This window comes from Falco rusticolus, chromosome 4 (genome assembly GCF_015220075.1).
Source record: "Falco rusticolus isolate bFalRus1 chromosome 4, bFalRus1.pri, whole genome shotgun sequence".
Taxonomy (NCBI): domain Eukaryota; kingdom Metazoa; phylum Chordata; class Aves; order Falconiformes; family Falconidae; genus Falco; species Falco rusticolus.
Genome location: NC_051190.1, coordinates 73239207 through 73261294, shown reverse-complemented (window position 1 = coordinate 73261294; position 22088 = coordinate 73239207). Strand labels below are relative to the sequence as shown.

Sequence of the window (22088 nt, the reverse complement as noted above, 5' to 3'; positions counted from 1 at the left end):
CACCGGGGCACAGGCAGGGCCACGCGGCATGCTCAGCGCACCGACTCCCGCTTGCCCTCGGAGCCTGCGCGGGCACAAACCGCCGCTGCACCGCACCCTCACCTCGCTCCGAGGGGCAGCGGGCTGCTGGGCAGCGCCAGCCGCGGGCGCGGCCAACGAGCGGGGCGGGCCCCGCCGGGAGGCAGCAGGGCCCCGCCGCCGCCCCCGCCCGCGGGCCGCTCGGCGCCTCCAGCCCCCGGGGCCGGGCCGCGGCGGGGAAGTCCCGCCCCGAGCGGGGCGGGAGCGGCGGGCTGGCAGCCGGGGCCCTGCCGGCGCGGCGGGGTGGCGTACTGCCGGAGGGGTCCTGCCCGCGGGGTGAGCGAGCGGGCGGGCGTGACGGAGCCGGTGCGTCTCCTCAGGCCGCTGAGCCTCTCCGCGTCCTCCCGCGGCCCCGGCCGGGCTCGCCACTAATGCCGGCGCCCGACAAGCGCGCAGGCCGGCAAACTTCGTCGGAGTCTGGCGGCGAGAGCTGCTTGCGCCCCCTCCGCTGCCGGCCCGGGAGGGCGGGAAGCGGCGGCCGCGGCGGGCGGCTGGGGCGGGCGGGCCAGCGCCTGGTGGCGGGGAGCGCGGGTCTGGTGCCGGCGCGCGGGCGGCCGCCGCGCCGTGCGGGCGGAGACGCTGGGCCCGCCCCGGCGGAGGGGGCTGCCGGCGTCAGGCGAGGAGCGGTGGCGGGACGGGGGAGGAGATGGCGGCTGGGGCAGGCAGGGCTCCTGCCGGGCCGCCCGCGGCGGGTGAGGGACACCTCCCCCGTGTGGAAGAGCGCTGCCCGGGGATGGTTGGTGGTTAACCCCCGAGGTCAGGCGGGCCTCAGTGTGTGAGCGCAGCGACGCTGCCGCTGCCGGTGCTGGTATTTAACATTTGTACAGCCATAACGAGTTAACTACTGGAACTAGTACTGCTGTCTTGTCAGGCCCTGAGGGCCGCTCCGTGAAAGAACGAATGCCTGAATCCAAAACCGGGACCTTCAAAGGCTGCCTCTCCATCTGGAAGCACCCGCAGCCCTCGGCAAGATGCTTCCAGAGGTGCTTAAGCTTGACAGGGCTCAGCAGTGAAGCTGCAGGCATGCCTGCGAGCCGGTTGGGATCTGTGCACTATGCGTTTTCTCCATGGCCTTGGGTGTGCTGCCCTTTACAAGACACAGTTGTGGCAGACGCTCTGCTTTCTCCTGCCCTAGCACCAGAGCGGTGAGCTGCCGACAGGAGCGGGTCTGAGGGAGGGAGGTTTAGGTCCCCTCGGCCAAGTGTGCTCCAGCGGTGTAGCCCAACAGTGGCCTTGGGTGTTTGGCGACCCCTCTGCAGCAGGTCTTGTGGTGAACATGGTCCCAAGGCATAGAAGCCCTGTTGGTGAGCAACATGGATGAGCATCTTTTGGCCTGACAAGTGCATGAATGCATATATGATCTCTAAGACACTTGTAGGTATAATCCTTTCTTTGAGGTGTGTCAGATGTTAAGAATGGTGTCTTCTGTATACTAGATGCTTGTAATAACTCTTGACTGAAATGAATTTTTAGCTAGAGGTCACTTGCTTGTGGAAAATTTTGTTTTGCTTGTCTGGAATTCCCCTGTGCTTTATGCTGGATACATTATTTGACATCCCCTGTCGGGATGTGTTCTGTGGTGTTTAAAGGTTGTTGCCTTCTTTCTGCTGGGGGCTCTGTTTCAGTGATGGGTGAAGCGATGCTTCTAATAGGTACTTTTGTATCATTTTGTCAGGTGCTTTGGGATTCTTACATGAAAGACTACATAAATGTCATTTCTAACTATTAATACCTCTCATGTTTTGGAATTTAACAGACATAATATTTGCCATTATCATATTCATTTTTGTGGTTATAATCAAAGGTGGCAACTATGGCGTACAGATGCTTAATTATGCTTCATATAGGTGACCAGTTACTTGCTTTAGACTGGGTAGTAAGTATTTTTTTGAAAAAAAACCAGCTGATTAATAGTTTTCAAGACAAAGATACTGAGTTTGTGTCCTCTCTCAGAAATAATGTGATGGCACGTTTTGTGATACTAAAAGACAAAACAGTGGCAGGGTTCTGTGTCTGGTTCTTGTTAAGATTTGGCAATACCTGGAAAGAAAGTAGGAGGATATGCAGGTGACCTGACAGTCTTGTCAGCTTGTGTGCGTTGCTTGTTCTTGCTGTTCTGCTCTTGTAGTCAACCAAGGGTAAGAACTTAACAGGCATGGTAGAAACAAGAGGTACTGCCTTTGGCCACTGACAAGTGGTATCAAAAAATACTCCCTAAGTTACACCTATGAACTTTAAGCTTTTTGGTAGATGACATTAACTTCTCTTGTGTGGGCTAGTTTCTTATTAGAGCGAAGTGGGCCTTGAGAAGGACGTAGGGCTTCCATTTCCTGACACAGCCATAGAGAACAGTCACAGTGGAAACCGTGAAGGCTTTTTTCAGGGTATTTTTTTTTTCCAGTGGGTCTTCAGATTGGTTGCAAGTTTTGGGCTACGGTTGTTTGCAGTAATAGGAAACTGAATTTAGTTCTCTGCGTCTAACCCCATCACTCACTCGTAAAGAAAGTGGTTTTCTGAAAGTGCCTGCTTGTCCCAGTTGCTGCAGTCTGCAATCTTGAATGAGGTACTAAACCCCATCTTCATGCCATTTTCCATTGTGCATGACTTCACAGGTCTCATACGTTCTGCCACAAAGCTGATCTTGGGGTTCATTCATATGAATTTTTCTAGAAGATAATGTCCAGTCATGATCAGGAGGTGGCAATGAACGTGACTTTTGCATTGCTTAGATATGTGTGGTAAGATGGATGATGTCTGTTCTTCAATATCTTAGACCTCCATTCCTTTTTTCTTTATTTCTGCAGGTAAAGATCCATAGAGTGCTTTGATGTGGCTCTTGGTGATCACTCCACAAATGAGTGAGAATGCTCTAACATGCTTACTGAAATGTTTAAGCTCCTGTGAAAATATTTAAGTGTATGTGACCTTAAGTAGAGAGAAAACCAAATAAAGTCAATGAGAATAACAGTAAGAGTAGAGTTAGATATATGCTTGTTTCAAATTTGAAATCTTGAGGGAATGAAGACTGGACATGCATTCCTGTAAAGCACAGACTTTTTTCCTATTTCTTGTCCTAGCAAGAAAGAGAGTATGTGCTTGTAGCCCAGCATCCATGAGAACCACGTATGATTCTGTTTAGGCTTAAGAATACAAATGTATGTATCTACATGTAGGACTCAGCCCATATTTGCATATAGCATAATGTGACTTCAGATCTGATTTTTGGCCTAAAACCACTATGTGTGCATGTAAGATATAATTAATTTAATGTTGGACCCTAGGGGAGAGATTTTGTCTGACCTTTTATCAAGAGTAATATTGGAAGCTGCCCAAAATGTGAAATTCCCTGAAGTTTTTCTCAAGGAGATGTTGATGAAAAAACACTTACGGGGATGTTGAGCTCAGATCTCTCTCAGGAGGAGAAACTTCAATATGGCTTTGCTCAGAGAAGCTTAGATTTGAGACTTCTCTGCACAGAAATAAGGTAAAATAAAAGTCTGACTATTCTGTTCACAACAGCTGAACTTTAACCAAATTGGAAAAAAAACCATACGTGTGAAGTATTACATACTAAGTGGCTTAGACTTTGCCTCTGGGGCAAATCACTGTACACGTGCATACCCAGTCACATGCAGATCACATATGCTTGCTTTGATCCCAAAGGTATGGCCATACAGTGAAATCGATAGGAGAGGCTGCACTTTGTTCTGGTGTGGCTGTTCAACTGTAAGGAAGAAATCTGTTCTATATATGTCTGGCTCAAAGCCTAGCTAGAGTGAGAATGTGACCCTCAAAACATATGAAGCTGGAAGGTCTATCTGTCTGCCACTAGCCGAGCAATGGAATGAATAGGCAGAATTTTCACTCACCCTTTCAGGTGAACATTTAAAAGCTGTGCTTCTCGCTCCCCAGTTCCTCCCCCCTCAGTGTGCTTTTCAGAGGTTCTGAGTGCAGGGAATCAATGTATTGGCTTTTCACGTATATGTAATATTGTTTAAAATTATCTTAAAATTTAAGTGACTTCGCTTTTGGGTTGTAGAACATTGCCAGTGCCATAACTGCTGTGATGTGTGTACATGTATATTTTGCTGGGACTTCTCCTTATCATTGTGGGATCATATAAGGCTTGGCTAAAGCTCTCCTAATTTTTTTCAGAGTACATATTGTAACTTTATATAATGTCTTACTTTAAGTATCCAATCTCACTTCTATGGTTTACAGGTTTTTTTGGTTGCTCAAAGCATATATAGAAAATGTAGTGAAAACCAATATTTAGCATTTATTTTAGCTTGGCTTCTTAAGGAAATACATGTTTCTGAACGGTCTGGGGACCAGAAGTAGGCCACAGCACTAACTCAGTATTCTGTCTCCAAAACAGTGTGTTTTGGGGAAAAGTGTGGTAAGGTAGGGATAGGTGATGCTTTTTAAATAGAGTTCTCTAGGTTTTGAATCTGTTGGTCAATTTCTACCCAGTTGAGAGATTACACATATCCGAAATGGTGAGGTTCTTACTTGCTGTATGAAAATACAGCCACCCAAAGATAGGGAACTGCAGGTGCCCCATTAAGGAAAGAGCTGCAACATCAGCTCATGTGGAGTTAGACAGGAGTTCTTGTAGGAGAAAGGCGCTGTAAGTGTTCCCCTCCTCTCTGAGAAGAGCTTTAGTCAAGGCATGAAAAATTTTCTGTGTGACATTGATCACACAAAGCTGTGTCTCAGTGTTGATGCTCATGGAAGTACTAATGTGTGCTGGTTCCCTTAGTACACTTCTGCAGTAGGCAAGGGCCCATACTTTGAAAAGCTGTCGTACTTTTTACCTGATAAAGAGTATGAAGGTAATGAAAAAAAAAATCCACTGCCTCTGAATAGATAAGATTATTTTCCTTGACTCATTTTTCTGAGTTAGCTTGAAGTTCAGCAAATCATGATAATCTCATAGCTCCAGCCTGGAAGAGGAAAAAGACCAATATCACTTCTGACCCATGTCAGTTCTGAAGACAGGGAAGAACAATTATGACTTCAATGGGAATAACCTGTGTCACCTTCAGAGAAGCTATCTGCCATTTCTGCAGAAGAGACAGGAATTTGCCTGTGTCTGCATTTTTTCATAGTATTTTTACCCCATTTCCGAATTGTTTCTTGGGCAAAATAACCCAAAAGCAGTATGAGATGTGCTGTGTAACACAGCACGGATACTTGCGTGACACAGAGACAGCTAGCAGAGCTGTGAGAGTGCCCCTGTAGTAATATGGCATCACGGGCTGTTGGACACCTTTGCAGCCGTTGACACAGAGGGAATTGCTGGGCTAAATGGCAGGTAAGCCTGCATCTGTCCTGGAGCAGATGCACGTTCAGTCCTATTGCTGCTCTCACCCAGGCAGCTCTGGTGAGCTCTGCTCCACAGCCCTTGTAGCTGCACTTCCCTGATGCTGTGCAGGAGCAAAAAAGCCACGCTTATTGAAACCAGTGTGTGAGACAGCTGGGTTTCAGGCATGTTTGTCCTGTAATTAGTGCTCCTGAATAAATTTTTGGAGAAGATAAAAGTAGATCTGGCACCCATCTGTCAGAGAAGTTAGAAAACTTGCTTGTCTGGTGGGGAAGAGATAGAACCGTGCTAGCAGTATTGATTTCCTTCCACCCTGTAAACCTCTACAGAGTTGGCAGAAGCATAAGGTAAGAGGGAAAGAAGTTCATTTTTAAAATTCTTCCTGACATAGTCTACACATGTTCTCTTACTCTCTGCCTCTCCTCTTCCTTTGTCTTGCTAACTTCTTTCTTCATCCCAAAATGTTTACATGCGGAGAATGGTGGGATAACACTGCATAGACTAGCTAATGGTAATTTACTACAGATGTGCATATATTTCTAATGTGGGGCTTTTCCATGCTTTGTAGAGGTTGCTCAAAGTAGAATTGAATGCTGAAGGCTTTTTCTCCATCTTTAAATATATAGCGAACCTATATATATATCTACACAACTGTGTTTTATTTCCTAGGACTGCATAGTTATAAAGGAAAGACCCTCTTACAGTGCTTTTGATGCAGCCAGGGCAGCCTTTGTTTCTGAATGACAGGTGTGTTTAACTTTTTCTGAATATCATAAGCACCTATTGAGCCATTCTTTTGCCTTTTTTGTAAATTTTATGTCACAGCAACCTGGATTTAGCATCCCTGTAATCTTATATTGTAATGTAATGGCAATAAAATTATTCCCATACAAGTCTAGAGAGAATCTGTACTAATACCGTTAAAATGTGCTTATCCAATCAAAACAAATGCAGTGTTAGCATGTGGAAACTGTGTTTATGTGATTATAGTGTTTCAGCAATATGAGATTACTGTGGGAAACAACTAATCCAAACCTAGGGAGAATTCCCATTACAAGACCATTAAAATGACACAATGACTGAAGCGCAAGTTTCAGATGGGAAAAGCAGAAACACAAATCTTGTCATCAGTATTCAGGCAAAACATCTTCTGAACTCAGTGGAGTTTTTACCGGAGTCAGAAATGCAGTACTATAACCTTTTTAGCAGCAAGTCTCTTTACTCTTAACAGTACCTCTAGGAAAAATACTTACTTCACCTGTATTTAATAGTTGGCTAATAGCGAGAGTCATATTTTATGCACCATACAATTGGTGGTTGTAAAGATTTGTCCAGAGTTTGTTACAGAAATGTTAAGGTATTGTTTCAAGGCTGTAGTGAAATAATGCAAGTTCTGGTTATATTTTAAAAATTAGCTTTTTTTTTTTTTAATCTGAATATCTAATTTTTAGGAAAAACCATTTATTTCTCTGTTTATACAGCATCTGGAGCAGAGGAGCCTTGATCTGTGCAGGAGCACCGTGGTGATACCAAGCTTAAACTGGTGATTTCCAAAACCAAAATGCCTGTCATTGTCAGATGAGATCGTACCTGTTTATCTTTTGTCATAGGAATTGGCACCTTTCCCCCTCCCCTCAGACTGGGTTAAGATTCAGGAAATACAATTCACATGTCTTATGTAGGACCATCTAAAATATATTTGTGTTGTCCAGGACTCTTTCTTGGCTTCCTCTGTAGTCCGTGGAATGAGGCTGATATTACAGAAAGTAACTTGCCCTGTCCTATTACGAACATGCAAAATGGGCTGGATGAGTTGCCTATGGATATGTCTTTCAATCTCCGCTATGAAAATGGTCTAGACAATTATTCTGTGGAAGACATACATCATTTTAGATAGCTAAATGAGGTGATATGAATTCAGTCTTTGGTGTATGAAAAAAGAAACTTTCTCAGAATAAATTTCTGTGTAAAGCATGGCATGCATGTTATTAGTAAAGCACATGAACATTGATTTCTGTAGTAACATACATGGTTAAATTAAGCAGCAGTGCTTATTCCATTTAAAATCTGTTTTCACCTAAAATCTGTTTTAAAGACACTAATTAAATTCTGGTTCCATCAGGTGAATCTTGTTAGGAATAATGTATCATTATAGCATAATCAGGGAATGCTGTCTATGTAAATGACAGTAGGGAAGATATCAGGACAGTGCTTTTAAAAATTCCAGTCACAGGTTGTTGGCTGTCTTTATTTTTCATAATTTTTTTATTAAAAGCAGTGGGTTTCTAAAACTGTGTTAGTAAGCAGGCGCAAACATTAATATTAATCATATTTTTCATGCAGATAAAATTAGGCCTACTTTAAATGCTGTTTGTGTCAGTTTCCGTTTTTGTGATGCTGAAAATCCCTGGCCTCAATCAAAAGGTTCAATAATAGGCACTGGTTCTGTGAACTCTCTCTGTGTGCTATAATCTGAAAACTAGCGTTTAAAAATCAACAGATTGGTATCTGCTACAAGAGGAACCAGGCCCTAGAACTGGTCATTTTAGAGGTTTCCTGTAGTTACAAATCAGGAGACAGCAGCCCCAGGCTGTAAGATCTCATGAAGGCAACCATAGGTCTTTGCAGTGGGCAGGCCAGATGAGGGTAATCTAAATTAACTGTGTCAGAAAGGAATTAGTGGGAACCAATGTTGAAAGTCAACTTTTCATCAGAGTAGTAATCTGAAAGTGAACAAAAATTCACATTCAATGGCAGTGGCCTTTTTGACTAACTGCACTATTAAATAACTAAAAAACTGAAGTGGAAACTTGTTAAGGAAACAGACTTGTAATCGATTTTTGTCAAGTTTTAGCAAAAGAACTTCAATACTTACACATTTAATTATATAACAAAATATTTATATAGGTTTGTTCTCCTAACTTAATAAATGGATTTGAAAATTGTCAGTTAACATGGGGAAAGGGAAGTGTGTCTCCAATGCAGAGAGTAGTTATCACTCTTCATGCTGTCAGGGTTTTACTGAATACCAGAGTGTAGACATTTAATATTGGGAAAAAGGAAAAAAAAAAAAAAAAGCAAAGGTAATGCAATTATCTTAGAATTATGTTAGTCTCTTTGCTGCGCATATAAAAATGACTCAGATCATTGAACTTTCTCCAAAATAGTGGGCTGCTCTATAGAGCACCAGCTTCGTTCAAGGATGGAATTAATGACTGGGTTGGACAACTTAATTGAATTGCAGCTAGCAGCAGTTTCTGACTAAGGCAGGTATTTTGCTTTTAATTATTTGCTCAAGAATAATATTTTCTGAAATAATGCACTTCTCAATTTATTTGGCAAAAAATAAATCATTATATTAATCAGCCAGCAGTCTGTTCTATGAGAGTAATTATTTTTCTGCCTTCTCAAACAAGTCAACACTAGTCAAGAAATGAAATTGATAAGAGAACAGTTCTTCCTAAGTCTGCTTTCACACAAGGCAAGAAGGCAGTCAGTCAGTCCTTACTCTTTCGTATGGATGGCCAAGTTTTCTTATTAAAGTAACTGCCAGCACTACAGACTTCACTAAGGCAGGTGATACCTGCCTTTTGCAGGGGGCTGGGTCACTTTCATACATTGGTACTCTGACAACGGCTGATTCTTGTGAGATGAAAGTATCCCCAAATTTCTTGTGCCCTTTGATATGTAGAGTTCACTGCCCTTCAGATTTCAGTTTTTCTGACATCCTGGTAGATTAACTTTAGCAGTTAAAAGGAAAATGTCCTCAGAGGGCTTCACCAGTAACAAACCCATGTTTATGACATTATTCACTAAAAAGGGAGACAGAAATGGGAAGGACCTCTCTCTTTAATCAATAATGCATGCTCTAGTTAGTCCTGTCCTCTGGACATGATTAAACATGTATTTTGTTTCATAACTGATGATTTTGGTTGACTAGGGATTATAACTGTATATCCTCAAGCCTTTGCAACTAGCATCAGGAAGATCTAACATGAACTGGGTAGCCAGCTATGTTTAATTTTAATAGAGCACATAAACAAAAAAGACTACCCCCACTCCCAAAAGAAAGAAATACCCCAAAATCCCAATGGGGAGAACTGCAGCTAATTCTGCCCTGCAGTGAGTCAGACCAAACTGGCACAGGGCAGATGCCTTTGACGTGAACCAGCTGCAGACAGTAGCCACAGTGTATGTCTTTGTCACATTCATTTGAAGTTTTGGGAAATAACGTCGTATCATTCATGCTAAAGATGAAGAAAAAGTCTCTTAGAAGCTGAGTCATATAAATTGTTAGGTTAAGGCCTGTTCTTAACTGGTAAAATATTTGGCCAATGAAGTTGATGGGAAGAGCACCTTGGCTTCTACCCCACTGGCTGAGGGCCACGCTGTATCTTCAGTAACTGTTGTCAGCCTTGGAAAAGTTGTCCAGGGCTGTTCCGGACCTCCACAGCACAGCTGCCTGCTGAAGTTGAAGGAGCAGGTGATCACCCCCATCCCCGAGCTCCTCATGCAGAGGGGCAGACAAGGTGCCTGAACACAGACTAGCTTCCTCAGCATGTGAGAAGGACAGTGAATCTTGGAGGACACAGATAAATAAACTGAATGTACCAGTAAGGCATATTCAAGCCTTGGTGCCAAGTGTGTTCGTCTGGTGGCTCAAGCTGACAAAATTTGACAGCTGCTGAAGAGCAGAGAATCCTAAATGAACATACAGTGGTTGTTATTAAATAGGAAATATTTATCTTAATGTGATATTGACTGTAGCACAATAAATGATGATGATTTCCTTGTACTGCAATGTGATTTAGATGTGTTTACATTGCTAAAGTACTGATACAAGCACAGTTGCATTAAAAAAAAAAAAAAAAAAAAGCTTTGTTTTTCATATTGACCACTCTACTGGAAACTCTTTCAGAACATTCCAGCAAACACACACAGTATGTAGGTATGTTTGTGAGAGGGAGGAGGAAATTCAGAAATTGTGTAAGAAAGGTTTGCTCATTCTGAAATGTTTTTGTTTCCTTTCTTCTTCCTCCCTAGACACTTTTAAGATCTGATTATTTTTTTCACTTCTGTTGAAGAAAAATGCCTTCCTTGAGCGGGAAAGTGCAGACTGTCTTGGGCCTTGTGGAGCCAGACCACCTTGGCTATACGTTGACTCACGAACACTTGACTATGAACTACAGCAGCTGTTTTTGCCCACCTTCTCCAGGCCAAGAACCTCTGTGTGATGGGCCTATTGAGATGAAGAACTTGTTTTGGATTAAGCAAAATCCCTACAGCCATAAAGAAAACCTTCTTTTGTATCAGGAAACAGATGCTGTGAAGGAGGAGCTGTTGCATTTTAAAGCAGCAGGTGGTGGGACGATTGTGGAAAACACAACTACAGGAATTGGTCGGGATATGAATACTTTGAAGAAACTTGCTGAAGAAACTGGAGTCCATATTGTTGCTGGGGCTGGGTTTTATGTGGATTCCACTCATTCTTCTCAAACACGGGCCATGACAGTGGAGCAAGTAAGTCTTAGCCATTGCTTCAGTGTCTCAGTCATATGAATTATCCCTGGGTGGGTCAAAGTTGGAGTGGAGTTCCAGCAAATAGATGAAATCTAGAAATTTTCAGTGTTAACTTTGGAACAGCATTACTGTTTGTGTCTTATAGCTGGACCTGCACTGTTTGGGTGTGCTGGGATTATCTGTCAGCATTTCCAGTTCTTAAGCTCCATTTTCTCTCAGGGACTTGTTATAATGCAACAGTAAAAGGAAAATAAAATACTTCATGTGTGGGCATCTGGTACAGCACCAGTTATCCTGTTCTTTTTACAGTTTTTAAGGAAGGAGTATATTCCTTCTGCCTCTTTTGTCTCTTTTTCTGGCTAATTGCTTCCCAATGACATCACCCAGAATTCTTGTAGAAAGCATAAATAATTGCAATATTTATAGGACAGTTGTAAATCATTGCTTTGCTCAGGTTGTGTGTTATATGTGTGTTCTTTACCACTTGTCCAGACTTCTCAGGGCAGAGTCTACATAAGATTGTTTGTACGGTGCCTAAGACAATGTGTTAATGACTGAGGTCCCCTGATATTCCTATAAAAATAAACATTCATCTTTTATTAAGCAAATGTGATGATAGGGAGAAGAGGGAAGGGAACTCTCTAAGGCAGGAAGCTGTGGATATGGATGAACAGAACTGAGAATTTTTTTAAAAAATCTGTCGCAGTTTACAAATGAGTCAAATTAATTTTAAAAATCAATGATCAAAACTTGAGCAGTGCTGCCAACCACACTGGACACAATCTGGCCCAAGCTGTATGGAACAGTACTACTTTTCCTAAATATTCATCCATTGCTTGAAGTTCGATACAAATAGATTTCTAGGGGCAAAGGTTTCCTTTCTGTATTTGGTGGACTGTTGGAGACCCACAGATGTCCTGTACTCGGCAGGTAATCAATACTTAATCCAGTCCAGAAGACAGTTACTTAGAAAGGGTTGTGCAGTGACTGATCCATGATAACTGGTGGTTCCTCATTTACCAGTGAATTTGACATGATGGTATGTTTTCTGATTAGACAAAGATAATCTGAGTATTTTGAGAAACGTTCTTCAGGAGAGGAGTAAATTCTGTGTCTGGTTGTCTACAGAAATGGTTGCTAGACTGGTTATACATGAAGCAGAAGGCGTATGAGCATAGGATAAAGTGTTGGACAGAAGCCTGCTGCAAATTGTAATAGCTTGGACTGACTTGTGTGTAGACTATTTACTAAGATATTGTGTGAAGCTGTTGAGGAGACAAGGTGTGGAGTAGAGATAAGTTACAGATTTATTTTAAAATGTATTTGAAAATAACCAAATTAGTATTTGCTTTGGGGTTTTTTGGTTTCCTGGATTTGCTTGCAAACCTTTCTTCTTCCTTTGCTCACTTTATTTTTCCTTAAAATCATTATTTCCTCAACATTCAGGGCCAGAATTAGAAGGTCATCATCAACGCCATTTTGTGCTGATTTCTGAATGTATACTTTAAGATATATGGCCTATTCTGAAAGCAAAACCTAAAGCTTTTATAACAAACTGCTTTTACTAGGAGATTCTGATGTATTTTTTTGTCTATGAATATTTTAAAAGCAAGCTAATTTTCACCCTGTGAATTTGTCAGCTGAGCTTTGTTCTTGTAGTTCTGAAGTCAGCAGAGCACCGGTTGTTTTATGTTGGCATTCCCACAAGCAGGATTTGCCTTAAACTTGTCTCTTCAGGATCTTTGCCAGCGTTTCTCCCTTCCCTGTCTGAATGACAAGGTTTCCTTATTATCTGATGCCTTGTTTCACAAGAAATCACATTGAACTCTTTCTGGAGCCAATTCAGGAGTGCAAGGCACAGGTTTCATGATAAACGTAACTTTTTAAAAAAAAATAAAAATTAGTCTCAGCCTAAATCAGTGTTCAAATTATATGTAAACCAGTTTTCTTGGCAAACCTGGATGACTGTGTGTGAGTGGATACTGTTAAATTGATTTGCCTCTGTGTTTATTTTGGCCTTAGCGAATGGCTAGCATAACAGTAGTTGACAGAAACCAGATTTTACCTGCAGTGTTTTCACACACACAACTGTTAATTAAATAAGTTCAGAAAGACATCAGGACTATAACTAGCATGTTGTCCATAGGCCAATTTTGATGCTATTTAACACAAATAGTATTAATAATAAAAAATCTCATTTTCCTGTTCTCTAGCTTACAGGCATTATTGTTGATGAGATACTCAACGGAGCGGATGGAACTAACACCAAGTGTGGTGTGGTGGGAGAAATAGGTTGCTCTTGGCCTTTAACTCAGAGTGAACACAGAGTGCTTCAGGCAACAGCACAGGCTCAGTCACAGCTTGGGTGCCCCGTTATCATCCATCCTGGCAGGAACAGCGATGCACCTTTCCAGATTATCCGCATTCTGCAGGAAGCTGGGGCTGATGTTTCGAAGACAGTCATGTCTCACCTCGACAGGTAAGCAAACTATTCTGCTGTCTTTCTGGCAGTGTTGCCACAACATGCTGGGGTTTTGGGGAACTATGCTGCAGATATCTTGGTTTCTGTTGTGCCCTGGGATCACGACATGAAGAATTATCTTCAAGTTTACTGACTTCAGAATAACTGCTTTTATAGAGCTTCCAGCCCTTCAGTCAGGATCAGCTTTAGATTCACATTGATAAAGAGATTTTGGTATTTTAAATGCTCTGTTTGAAGCCCTGGGGGCGAGATTAGGAATAACTGCAGCCACTTTTTTTTTTTTTTTTTTTAAACGGGAATTCCATTAATTTGTATCCCTGCACAAATACCTGTGTATTTGCAAAGCACTGGACATTGAGCAGCTCTCACCAAATTGGGTGGGAAGCTGCTGGACTTCCAGCCTTTTTGAAAACTGGGCCACTCTTACAGGCCTTACCAAAATCTCACAGAAGCCAATGGAGAACTCCTTAATTTGGCTGGATTCTGGATCAAAGCAGAAGGCAGATCTTTGCTACCAGACAGAAGAAATATTGCTTAAAATGAAAATAGCTGGGGTTTTGATAGTTCTTAGCATAGACCAGAGAGCTAACTTAGTTTTCCTTGAGAGCAAAAAGCAGGAGCCCCATATCAGATATGGAGGGGAATTGGGGTGCTTTTCTCTCTATAGTTTAGAAACACAGCCTCCATACCAAATCAGTTTTGTGTGACCTTGTGTTGCTCATGGTGAGCTGGAAAATGACCAAGCATTGATTAGTTTGGCCAGCTGCTGAAAAATGGAGACGATTTGTGGTCATATGATTCTCAGCAATTGGATTGTTTGCCCTCAATGTGTGTGCAATACAGGCAAGAGCACTGTGCTCCAAATTTCTAGCAGTTACAGGCTGTAAAAGCTTGCAAATCGAGCTACAGGTGTTTTGTATTCACACAGAGCTCAATGTTTTACTTGGGGATTTTAGGAACATAAAATTCAGTGCTGTGAAATTGTATTTATATATGAAGATATATAAATGGTATGAGCTTTCTGTATGTATTTACCTGCATTTCATTGTATCTATAGCTATATTTTTCTCTCCTTTTTAAAGAAAGACTAATTATTTAAATCTTTTTATCAGAGAACTAAGCAAACTGCAGGTGTTTTTGATACAACAATGCCATTTTGATATAACATAAACATCCAGTTGTGGGGGTTTTTGCCTTTATATGCAGTTGTAAATCATTGAATTCAGTGATTTATTGGTGGAAAATAAGCAATGTAAGTAGGAAAACAGTTAAGACAGAGGTGCGGTTTCACTAACAGCTGCTGATGAACAATATGACATTTCCTTGTACTCCTCCTATCATTACTTTCACACATTCAGGTTGGCACTTGCTATAACATAGTCTCTAAACTACTGTGAAGTTTGGCTTAGCAATGTGCATTTAACATTTTAAGTCTCCTCCAGTGAGAAGAATCCATGTGGGAGCACCCCAGTCCCTTAAATGTGAGATAAATTTGTACATAGCTCCATATTTCATGTCTGCTTTTAAAATAGACAGAATGGTAGTTTTCAGGTGGATTTACAATCAAATGATAAAACTAAAATGCTGGCTACCATGTTTTACAATTTAGCACCTTAGAACAAAAGGTATCAAATGTCTGTAGTGAAGCTATGGTATAGATAAAGGCTTGGAAGCAAAAGCTATTGAGTCTTGGCTTTGGCCATTTGTTCGGTATTAAAGTTATAAAGGTGTCTTGGTAGAGATCAGCATTTACTCACTTGAGTAGCTTTTGTTAGAAGACTTGACAGCAACTGTTACAAATGCCTGTGTGCTAATGGTTTCGTGGGTATCCCTGAGGTGATTTATGGATGAAGTCCAAACTACAGGATGCTTCCCTCTGTACCATCTTCTTTTCCGTGTGTACGTGGCTGTGCAGGGACAGTGTTGTACCTGATTCCAGCATGGAGATCAGCAGTTAAAGCTGGGAACTCCTGCTGCTGTGTGCTTTACAAAGGGATCTGATGGCTGATGAAATGAAGCTCTCCTGCTCTTCGTTGGGACGGAACAACCAGAAGCACACCACTAACTATAGTTTTAAAAGAAATTATTCTGGCTGGGATTTTGAAATACATTGTTGGGTGGGTTTTGCCACCTGCGCAGGAATGAATACTCTTGGCTACCATCTCCCTGTGAACTGAGCAGGGCTGGATCTAAAATAAACCGTTGTCTTGCTCTGCACTTTTAAAACTCGCTTGGTGATAAATGTTCAATCTATAAACTGTAGCATTTATTTTAAAATACCATTTTTTATTAATTACAGTTTGCAAGTCTTAGATTCCTGCTGATGGCAGGCTTGCTTGAACAAGGGTTTTCTTTCTATCAACCCATCTGTTCCTCCTACTTGGTCCCGTTGTTAAGCCACAGTATTGAAACTGTGACATCAGTCATTTCTGTAGCAACAGACTGTGATGTAATTGTATAGGGTAAAATTACTTTGTGACATCAATATCTGCCATAATAAAAAAAAAAAATAAACTATTGCCCTTATAGTTAACTGTGCTGTTCTTGTGGAAACTGTTTTTTTTCCTTAGAAGAAAAAAATTGTGTTATGGTTATGAAGATAAAATTATAATATATCATTTGAGTGTTTTTGTTTTCCTTTGGATATGTTATACTCTTGGTAAAATTGTTTCAAAGACAAAAAATATTCCAGAGACCTCTTACTGCAGTTGCCATTCTTTTCCAAATGAGTGGTAGGTTTTAGTAGCTTTGTTCCTTCACTTTCCAAATCTGCTGCAAAGCTCATATCCTAGGTACTCACAGTGCCATTGTATATTTTAGTGAGAGCGTTTTTTTAAGGTGTTCTGGCCAGATCCCAGTGCAAACAATGATGTATTGCTGTTCTAATGACAATCTGGAAACATCACTGTACAGAACAGGAACTAAAGACAAAGTTGTGTATTACCGGGTGTGTGATAGATGGAAACAAGCCCTGGATGTAGCTGTCTCCTGTAACTCTTTTGGGAAAGTAAATCTGTCTTGTGTAAGTAATCCATTGTCTTTTTTTAAAATGTCACTATGAATTAACCTCCTCCTTAAATGTCCTTCCTTGTTAGGTTGTCTGTTGAGAGGGTTAGTGATATCAAAAGTAAGTAGCTTTCCTGTTTCCATTTAAAGATTATCATAAATATTTTCATTATTTCATGGGGGAAGAGTTGGGTTTGTTATGGGTGTTTTTTAATGCATGAGGTCCCAAACGAATGTGAGAAAGACAATGCTGTGTATCAGCTTAAGTTGCATGTGTCAGACTGGAGTCCTGTTTTTCAAAACGGTGAGTTAAATCTTAGATTATTGGGTTTGCTCCTTGCAAGTAGGAAGTTGCAAAATACCTATCCTCATACCATGAGATTTTTTTTCTTCCTGTTTCAATGCTGACTTTGTCTTATATATGTTCTGCAGGACCATATTTGATATAAAGAAACTTCTGGAATTTGCTAAACTTGGATGCTATTTAGAGTATGACCTATTCGGTACAGAATTTCTTCATTACCAGTTCCATCCTGATATTGACATGCCGAGTGACAATGAAAGAATTGCAAGGTATCTGCTTTCATGCCGTTTAAGCTATAGCGTTGCCATTGACAAATTGGTATTATTGGTACTCGTTTTAAGGCTATCACAGAGTGATTCTGCTTGCTGTTCAAAATTGTCTTTTTTTCATCCTAAAATAACAACTTTTTTTTTCTGCTGTCACCATATCTTTAGAGCAGCAAGTGTAATTTCTTTGATCTGCAAAGGAAGATGTAGAATCCTAGTGTTACTTGAGAAGAAGATGAAGAGATTTTTTCTAACTTCATTCTCCATCCTAATTCCGTGCTGATCTGGTTGAATTTTATCATTTACTGCATTTATACAGACTGTAAAAAAGAAAAGGCTGGAGATACTGGATTTATGTTAGGGTTTGGCTTTGGTTTGAAACATAGTATTGGAATCCTAGTGATGCTACTAAGCAATCATCTGAGTCTGTTACATCGCTTCAAGAATGTGCTAACTTAGCAAAACTTGTTGGTTGTCATGAGTGGATCTGATCCTGTGCTTCCATCATGAAAACCAGACATTTTTTCTTCCAAGGACTTTACCACCCCTCCCCCCCTTCTCCTTTTGCCCTCTCCCTCTTTTGAAGGATGAGATTCCTGTCTCCCAAGCTCCTCACACTCACAACGTGAAGTTACTTGCCCCACTGGCAGGATACCTCTTCCCTGCTTCTCATCAGCACATGCAGTATCAGCTTAGCTGCACAGCAGATCTGTTGTGCTGTGCTAACACGAGGTATTGCCAAGGAGATGTGTTCCTTGCAGAAACTGAGAGAAGGTAGGATCAGCTGGGAATGGGCATCTCGCTCCGACTCTGTCTGGAGGTGTGATCCTCCTGTGTTTTTTGTGCACAGTGTTTGCGTGCAGTGAAGTGGCAGGTTTCTGAGGGGTGGGGTGCCATCCTGCCTGTGTCTTTTTTTCCTTCCAGAGTCGCAAACAGTTCTTTCATTCTGCTTGATGAGAAAGATTTTATGATCCCTGATCACTAATGAAGTAACTTTCTAGCTTTTGTTTACATTTCAGACATAGCTTCCCTCCCCCTCATTGTCAGATTAACCTCAAAAATAACCTCTGTTTTCAGACTGTTCTCTTTTTAAGAAGGTGCCGTGGTTACGATTCCACTTACTGCCAAGCGTTTGCTGCTGCTTTTCATGATAGAAATTGGTTCTCTGCCGTAACATGGCTCTCAGTCTTGCAGTCCGTATTTTAAGCTGTTGCAATGAACCCAGTTTTCACACTCAGAATGAGTAGAGTTGCTCCCCTCCCCTGTGCTTCCTCCCCTGCCCTGTGCCACAGGAGGTCAGCGGGTACAGAAGCACTGTGAGGAGTATGTGTGGATGAATGGACCGTGCCTTGGTTAGCAAGTGCTTGTTCAGCCGTGGCAGTTTTCATCCCATCCACGATACTTGCTCAGCCACCAGTGCCTCTTCTTGAGCTCTCTGGTACCTGAGTATTTCTTGTAGCAGGCTGTTCACAGAAAGAAAATACGAAGTTTGTCTTCTCATTGTATGGTATGAATACATGCACTGAGTTAGCAGTCCCCTTAAATGGATTTTGTTGGGCTTTTGATGAATCCACACTGGGCATAGGATGGCAGTGGCGATTGCCTTAGGGTTTGGGGGTATTTTTGTCAAACAGCACCAGAGAGGTAGAAATCAAATTGACCTTTAAATGTGTTGATGAAAATACTGGATGGAAAATATACGTTCAGGTCTTGTCTATTCAAAACGTAAACTTTGTAGTCATGCAGTACCTACTCAAACACTGTTCAACCGTGTGTGTACCTATGCATTTTTGTTGCAGTCTACTGCCAATGCAAGTAAAAAGCTGATTTTGTTAAGGACATTTTTTCTATAAGTCAGAAGCAAGCACTGACTAAACTTACAGGAACGAGCAAAAAGCAGCAATGAATATGGAATGTAAAGGACTATATGCCTCCCCAACCCATGAAATTAGTCCAAATATGAAAGGATTCTAAGATGTTCAATCAGGCAGGAACTTAGTCCCTCCAGTGTCATTGCTCTTTTTCTTTGGTTGGCTTGTGGCATCTCTGTATTGCAGGCTGGAGAAGTTACTTCTGATGTAATACTATGGTGTACATAGTGTTGTGCACTATATGGCACTTTTTTTTTGGAAGATGCTTATATTTTACCAAGTTCTATCTTACTTGCCTTCTTCCTGCTGCCCATATTAATTTGATCCTGCTACGTGTATCTCCCTCATAACTAATTGTAATGAAAACTGATAGTAAGGGCTTTCAGATATAGTATGGTTACTTATAAGACTATTATTTGCTTTCTTGTTGACCAAAGCACAGTCAGGAAGGTAAGAATTAGAATTTCACAGCGCTGGCAAATGATGGAATTGGGTGCCTTCATGAGAAACAAGCACTTCCAGGTCAGGTCTATCCGTCTCTGCCACTTTGGTGCTACAATTTATCACCAAACTAAACTGAAGCTTAGCAGGAAACTTAAGAGTCATGCAATACAGCAGTTTAGACACCCACCAAATAAATTCTAAAAAATGAGCTGAGCAAGGGGTTAAGGCTACCAGAGTGAAGTGTTGAACAGAAGGACTTGTTGTAGCAGACTTGCTACAAGGAAGTGACCAGGAGGATTACTTCTTTTTCCAAGCGGACTTGTTGCTGTTTTGCCAAGTCTGTTTAGCTGAGCTACTATATTAACATCTCGTACTTCTTGGCATGTGCTAGCACTGTGCAGTGCCTCTTATTTATCTTCTTCTTTAATGAACATCTTTGAAACATGTTTGGATGATAACTGTCTGTATGGAATATGATACTGACAGCTGCAAATTTTTATTAGCCTGGTTTGCTAAATGGGAATTAACTAAACGTGTGGAAGTGTGTGTAATTGAACCAGGCTTCTTAAAGGACCTGTCCCTCAGAGAGTGGTCTTTAACAAACATAATGAGGCTAGCTTTGTGACAGCAGCAAGAACTAACCTGCTGAAAAAGAGTTTTTGTAGAAGTATTACTTACTTATGTATATAAAACCTGTCCCACACTTGGTGATGCTGAAGCTCTTGAATTCCTCCATGAACTTAATAGGACTGGGAATGCAAAGTCACCTGCCAGCTGGATAGTTTTCCTTCTCTGCTTTGAGATGTGGGTGGTATATTTTCAGAGGTGTTTTTTTGGTTTTTTTATTCAATAAAATAATGTGGTTTAATTTCAATTAAATATATGAAACCTGTCTTCTGAGTACTTAAAAATAAGTGTTTTCAGTTATAGTACAGACTAGCAGTACATTAATGTAAAAATTGTAAATTGTGCTCAGTTCTGTGCTGTTGCAGAGTGAGAACCTTTCACTGATGGGTATGCTTTTTACTTTTGCAGGATTCGTATGCTGATCGATGAAGGCTATGAAGACAGAATTCTGATGGCTCATGATGTGCACACTAAGAATAGGCTGATGAAATACGGAGGTCATGGATATTCACATATCCTTAAATATATAGTTCCTAAAATGCTAATTAGAGGCATATCCCAAGATAAAATCGATAAAATACTCCTAGCAAATCCAAAGAAGTGGTTGACTTTCAAGTAGGAATAATGAATAAATATTCCTATTTTATAGGGAAGCTTGATAAAATTCAAATTTGTTTCAGGAGAGCAGTTATTTTAAAACTTGGCTCTTTTCAGAGAATCTGGAAGTTATTAATTAGATGTGAACAAACTGATTATGAATTTTTCTCTTTAATTAGAACAATAAAATTATGTATTCTCTCTGTATTTTCTCCCTTCTAGAAGTCTGTTCATGAATGATTTACTGGATATGAGCTTACCTGCAAAATCTTTTCAATTGAAATTTTAAAACAATTGTTTCTAGAGAATAATCTAGTCCTATTATTAAATGTTATGCAAAAATATGTTTGAAGGTGCATCATCTGGACTTTGAAGGAAATTACCGTTTTCAATTAATTTCCCTTCTGCAGGGGGTACTTTTATTCCTTATAATATTGACAATCTTCTAATTATCCTTACAGTCTTCAAATAATGCTTGATAAAATGTCTGGGAATTTTAAATAGCTTCCAAAGACAACAGAAGGCAAAAGAAATCTCAAGTAATTCTAAAAATACATTGTTTCTTTCTAGTTTAATGTTTTACTTATTTTTAACTGTAAGTGTAAAAACCACGTGGAAAAACAGATTTTTGAATAAAGCAATTTGATGACCTCTTAAACTTATGCGCAGTATTATTACAGATGTCTTTTTTTAATCGCATTAATTTTTTGGCCTGAACTTTGGGCATTTCACAGCAATCATGTGAAACTTCATGTAGACCATCTTCTTTTTGTAAGGATGCAACGCCAAAAGTCAAAATATATTACATAATACAGTTTTAATGAGTTGTAATAATTATAACAAAGATTGTGATATAAGTCTTTACAAATCAGTATCTCAAGATATGATGAAAAAGGAAGAAATGTTTGCCTTATATGTGTCTTTCACATCAAGTGTGTTCTTTGCTCTTGTCTAATTTTTACCAGGGCAGGTGATTTACCCAAAAAATGGTCTTATCCAGTGGCAGTGGTAGCCCGATTTCAAAAGCTTCTTCAAATTTAACCATATACATCTTGCAGTATTGATCTTTTCCAATAAATACCTTAGTAAATATGCATCGCTAGTTGTAAATGATCTCTAGCCTGGTGCATTACTGTTTGATACTACGTAGAGAATGTCTAGCTACACTGCTGTTGTGAGTGTGCTAACCAATAAAAGCAACAATGGAACAAACAGACATGAAGTCACACTTCTGTTATTAAAATACATTACCTCATAGGAAAAAAACCAGGAGCAATCACTACAATGTATGGATATAGGCTGGCACTTCGTCATAAAGTAAAAGTGTTGTTAACCGTTCTGGTGAGATAATACACAAGCAACTGGCAGGACAATGTCCCTTTATAAATCTTAGATGAGTTAGACTGGGGATCCTCTCAGTCAGCCTAGACTAACAGCATTTATTTTGAACGTTTTGACTCAAAACGGAAACAGATAGAGTAACATGTTCTGTTTAAGAAAAACTTCACTCATTCAAATGAGATTTCTAGAGAGATACATCAGACTTTTACTGAGCAGCCAGCACTGA

The 22088-nt window shown here is 40.7% G+C and overlaps 1 protein-coding gene across 6 annotated transcripts; it reads left to right on the top strand.

Moving 5' to 3' along the window:
* Positions 1 to 263: 263 nt before the first annotated feature.
* On the top strand, positions 264 to 21183 carry PTER (phosphotriesterase related). Of its 6 annotated transcripts, XM_037384031.1 has the most exons (8): positions 264 to 354; positions 6074 to 6151; positions 6886 to 6947; positions 8572 to 8670; positions 10448 to 10924; positions 13138 to 13403; positions 16845 to 16985; positions 20333 to 21183. In XM_037384031.1, exons 5-8 carry the CDS (start codon positions 10493 to 10495, stop codon positions 20541 to 20543), a joined length of 1050 nt encoding a protein of 349 aa, XP_037239928.1. In that variant the 5' UTR covers positions 264 to 354; positions 6074 to 6151; positions 6886 to 6947; positions 8572 to 8670; positions 10448 to 10492; the 3' UTR covers positions 20544 to 21183. The 6 variants fall into 6 exon arrangements, with proteins under 6 accessions (XP_037239928.1, XP_037239927.1, XP_037239932.1 ...); XM_037384030.1 differs by lacking the exon at positions 8572 to 8670; XM_037384035.1 differs by lacking the exon at positions 8572 to 8670 and having other exon boundaries at positions 6886 to 6990.
* The last annotated feature ends 905 nt before the right edge of the window (positions 21184 to 22088 follow it).

Coding starts and splice junctions, on each gene's coding strand:
- PTER (XM_037384030.1), top strand. CDS start 10,493: ATGCCTTCCTTGAGCGGGAAAGTGCAGACTGTCTTGGGCCTTGTGGAG. Junction 10,925..13,137: donor GGGCCATGACAGTGGAGCAA/GTAAGTCTTAGC, acceptor CCTGTTCTCTAG/CTTACAGGCATTATTGTTGA. Junction 13,404..16,844: donor GTCATGTCTCACCTCGACAG/GTAAGCAAACTA, acceptor TATGTTCTGCAG/GACCATATTTGATATAAAGA.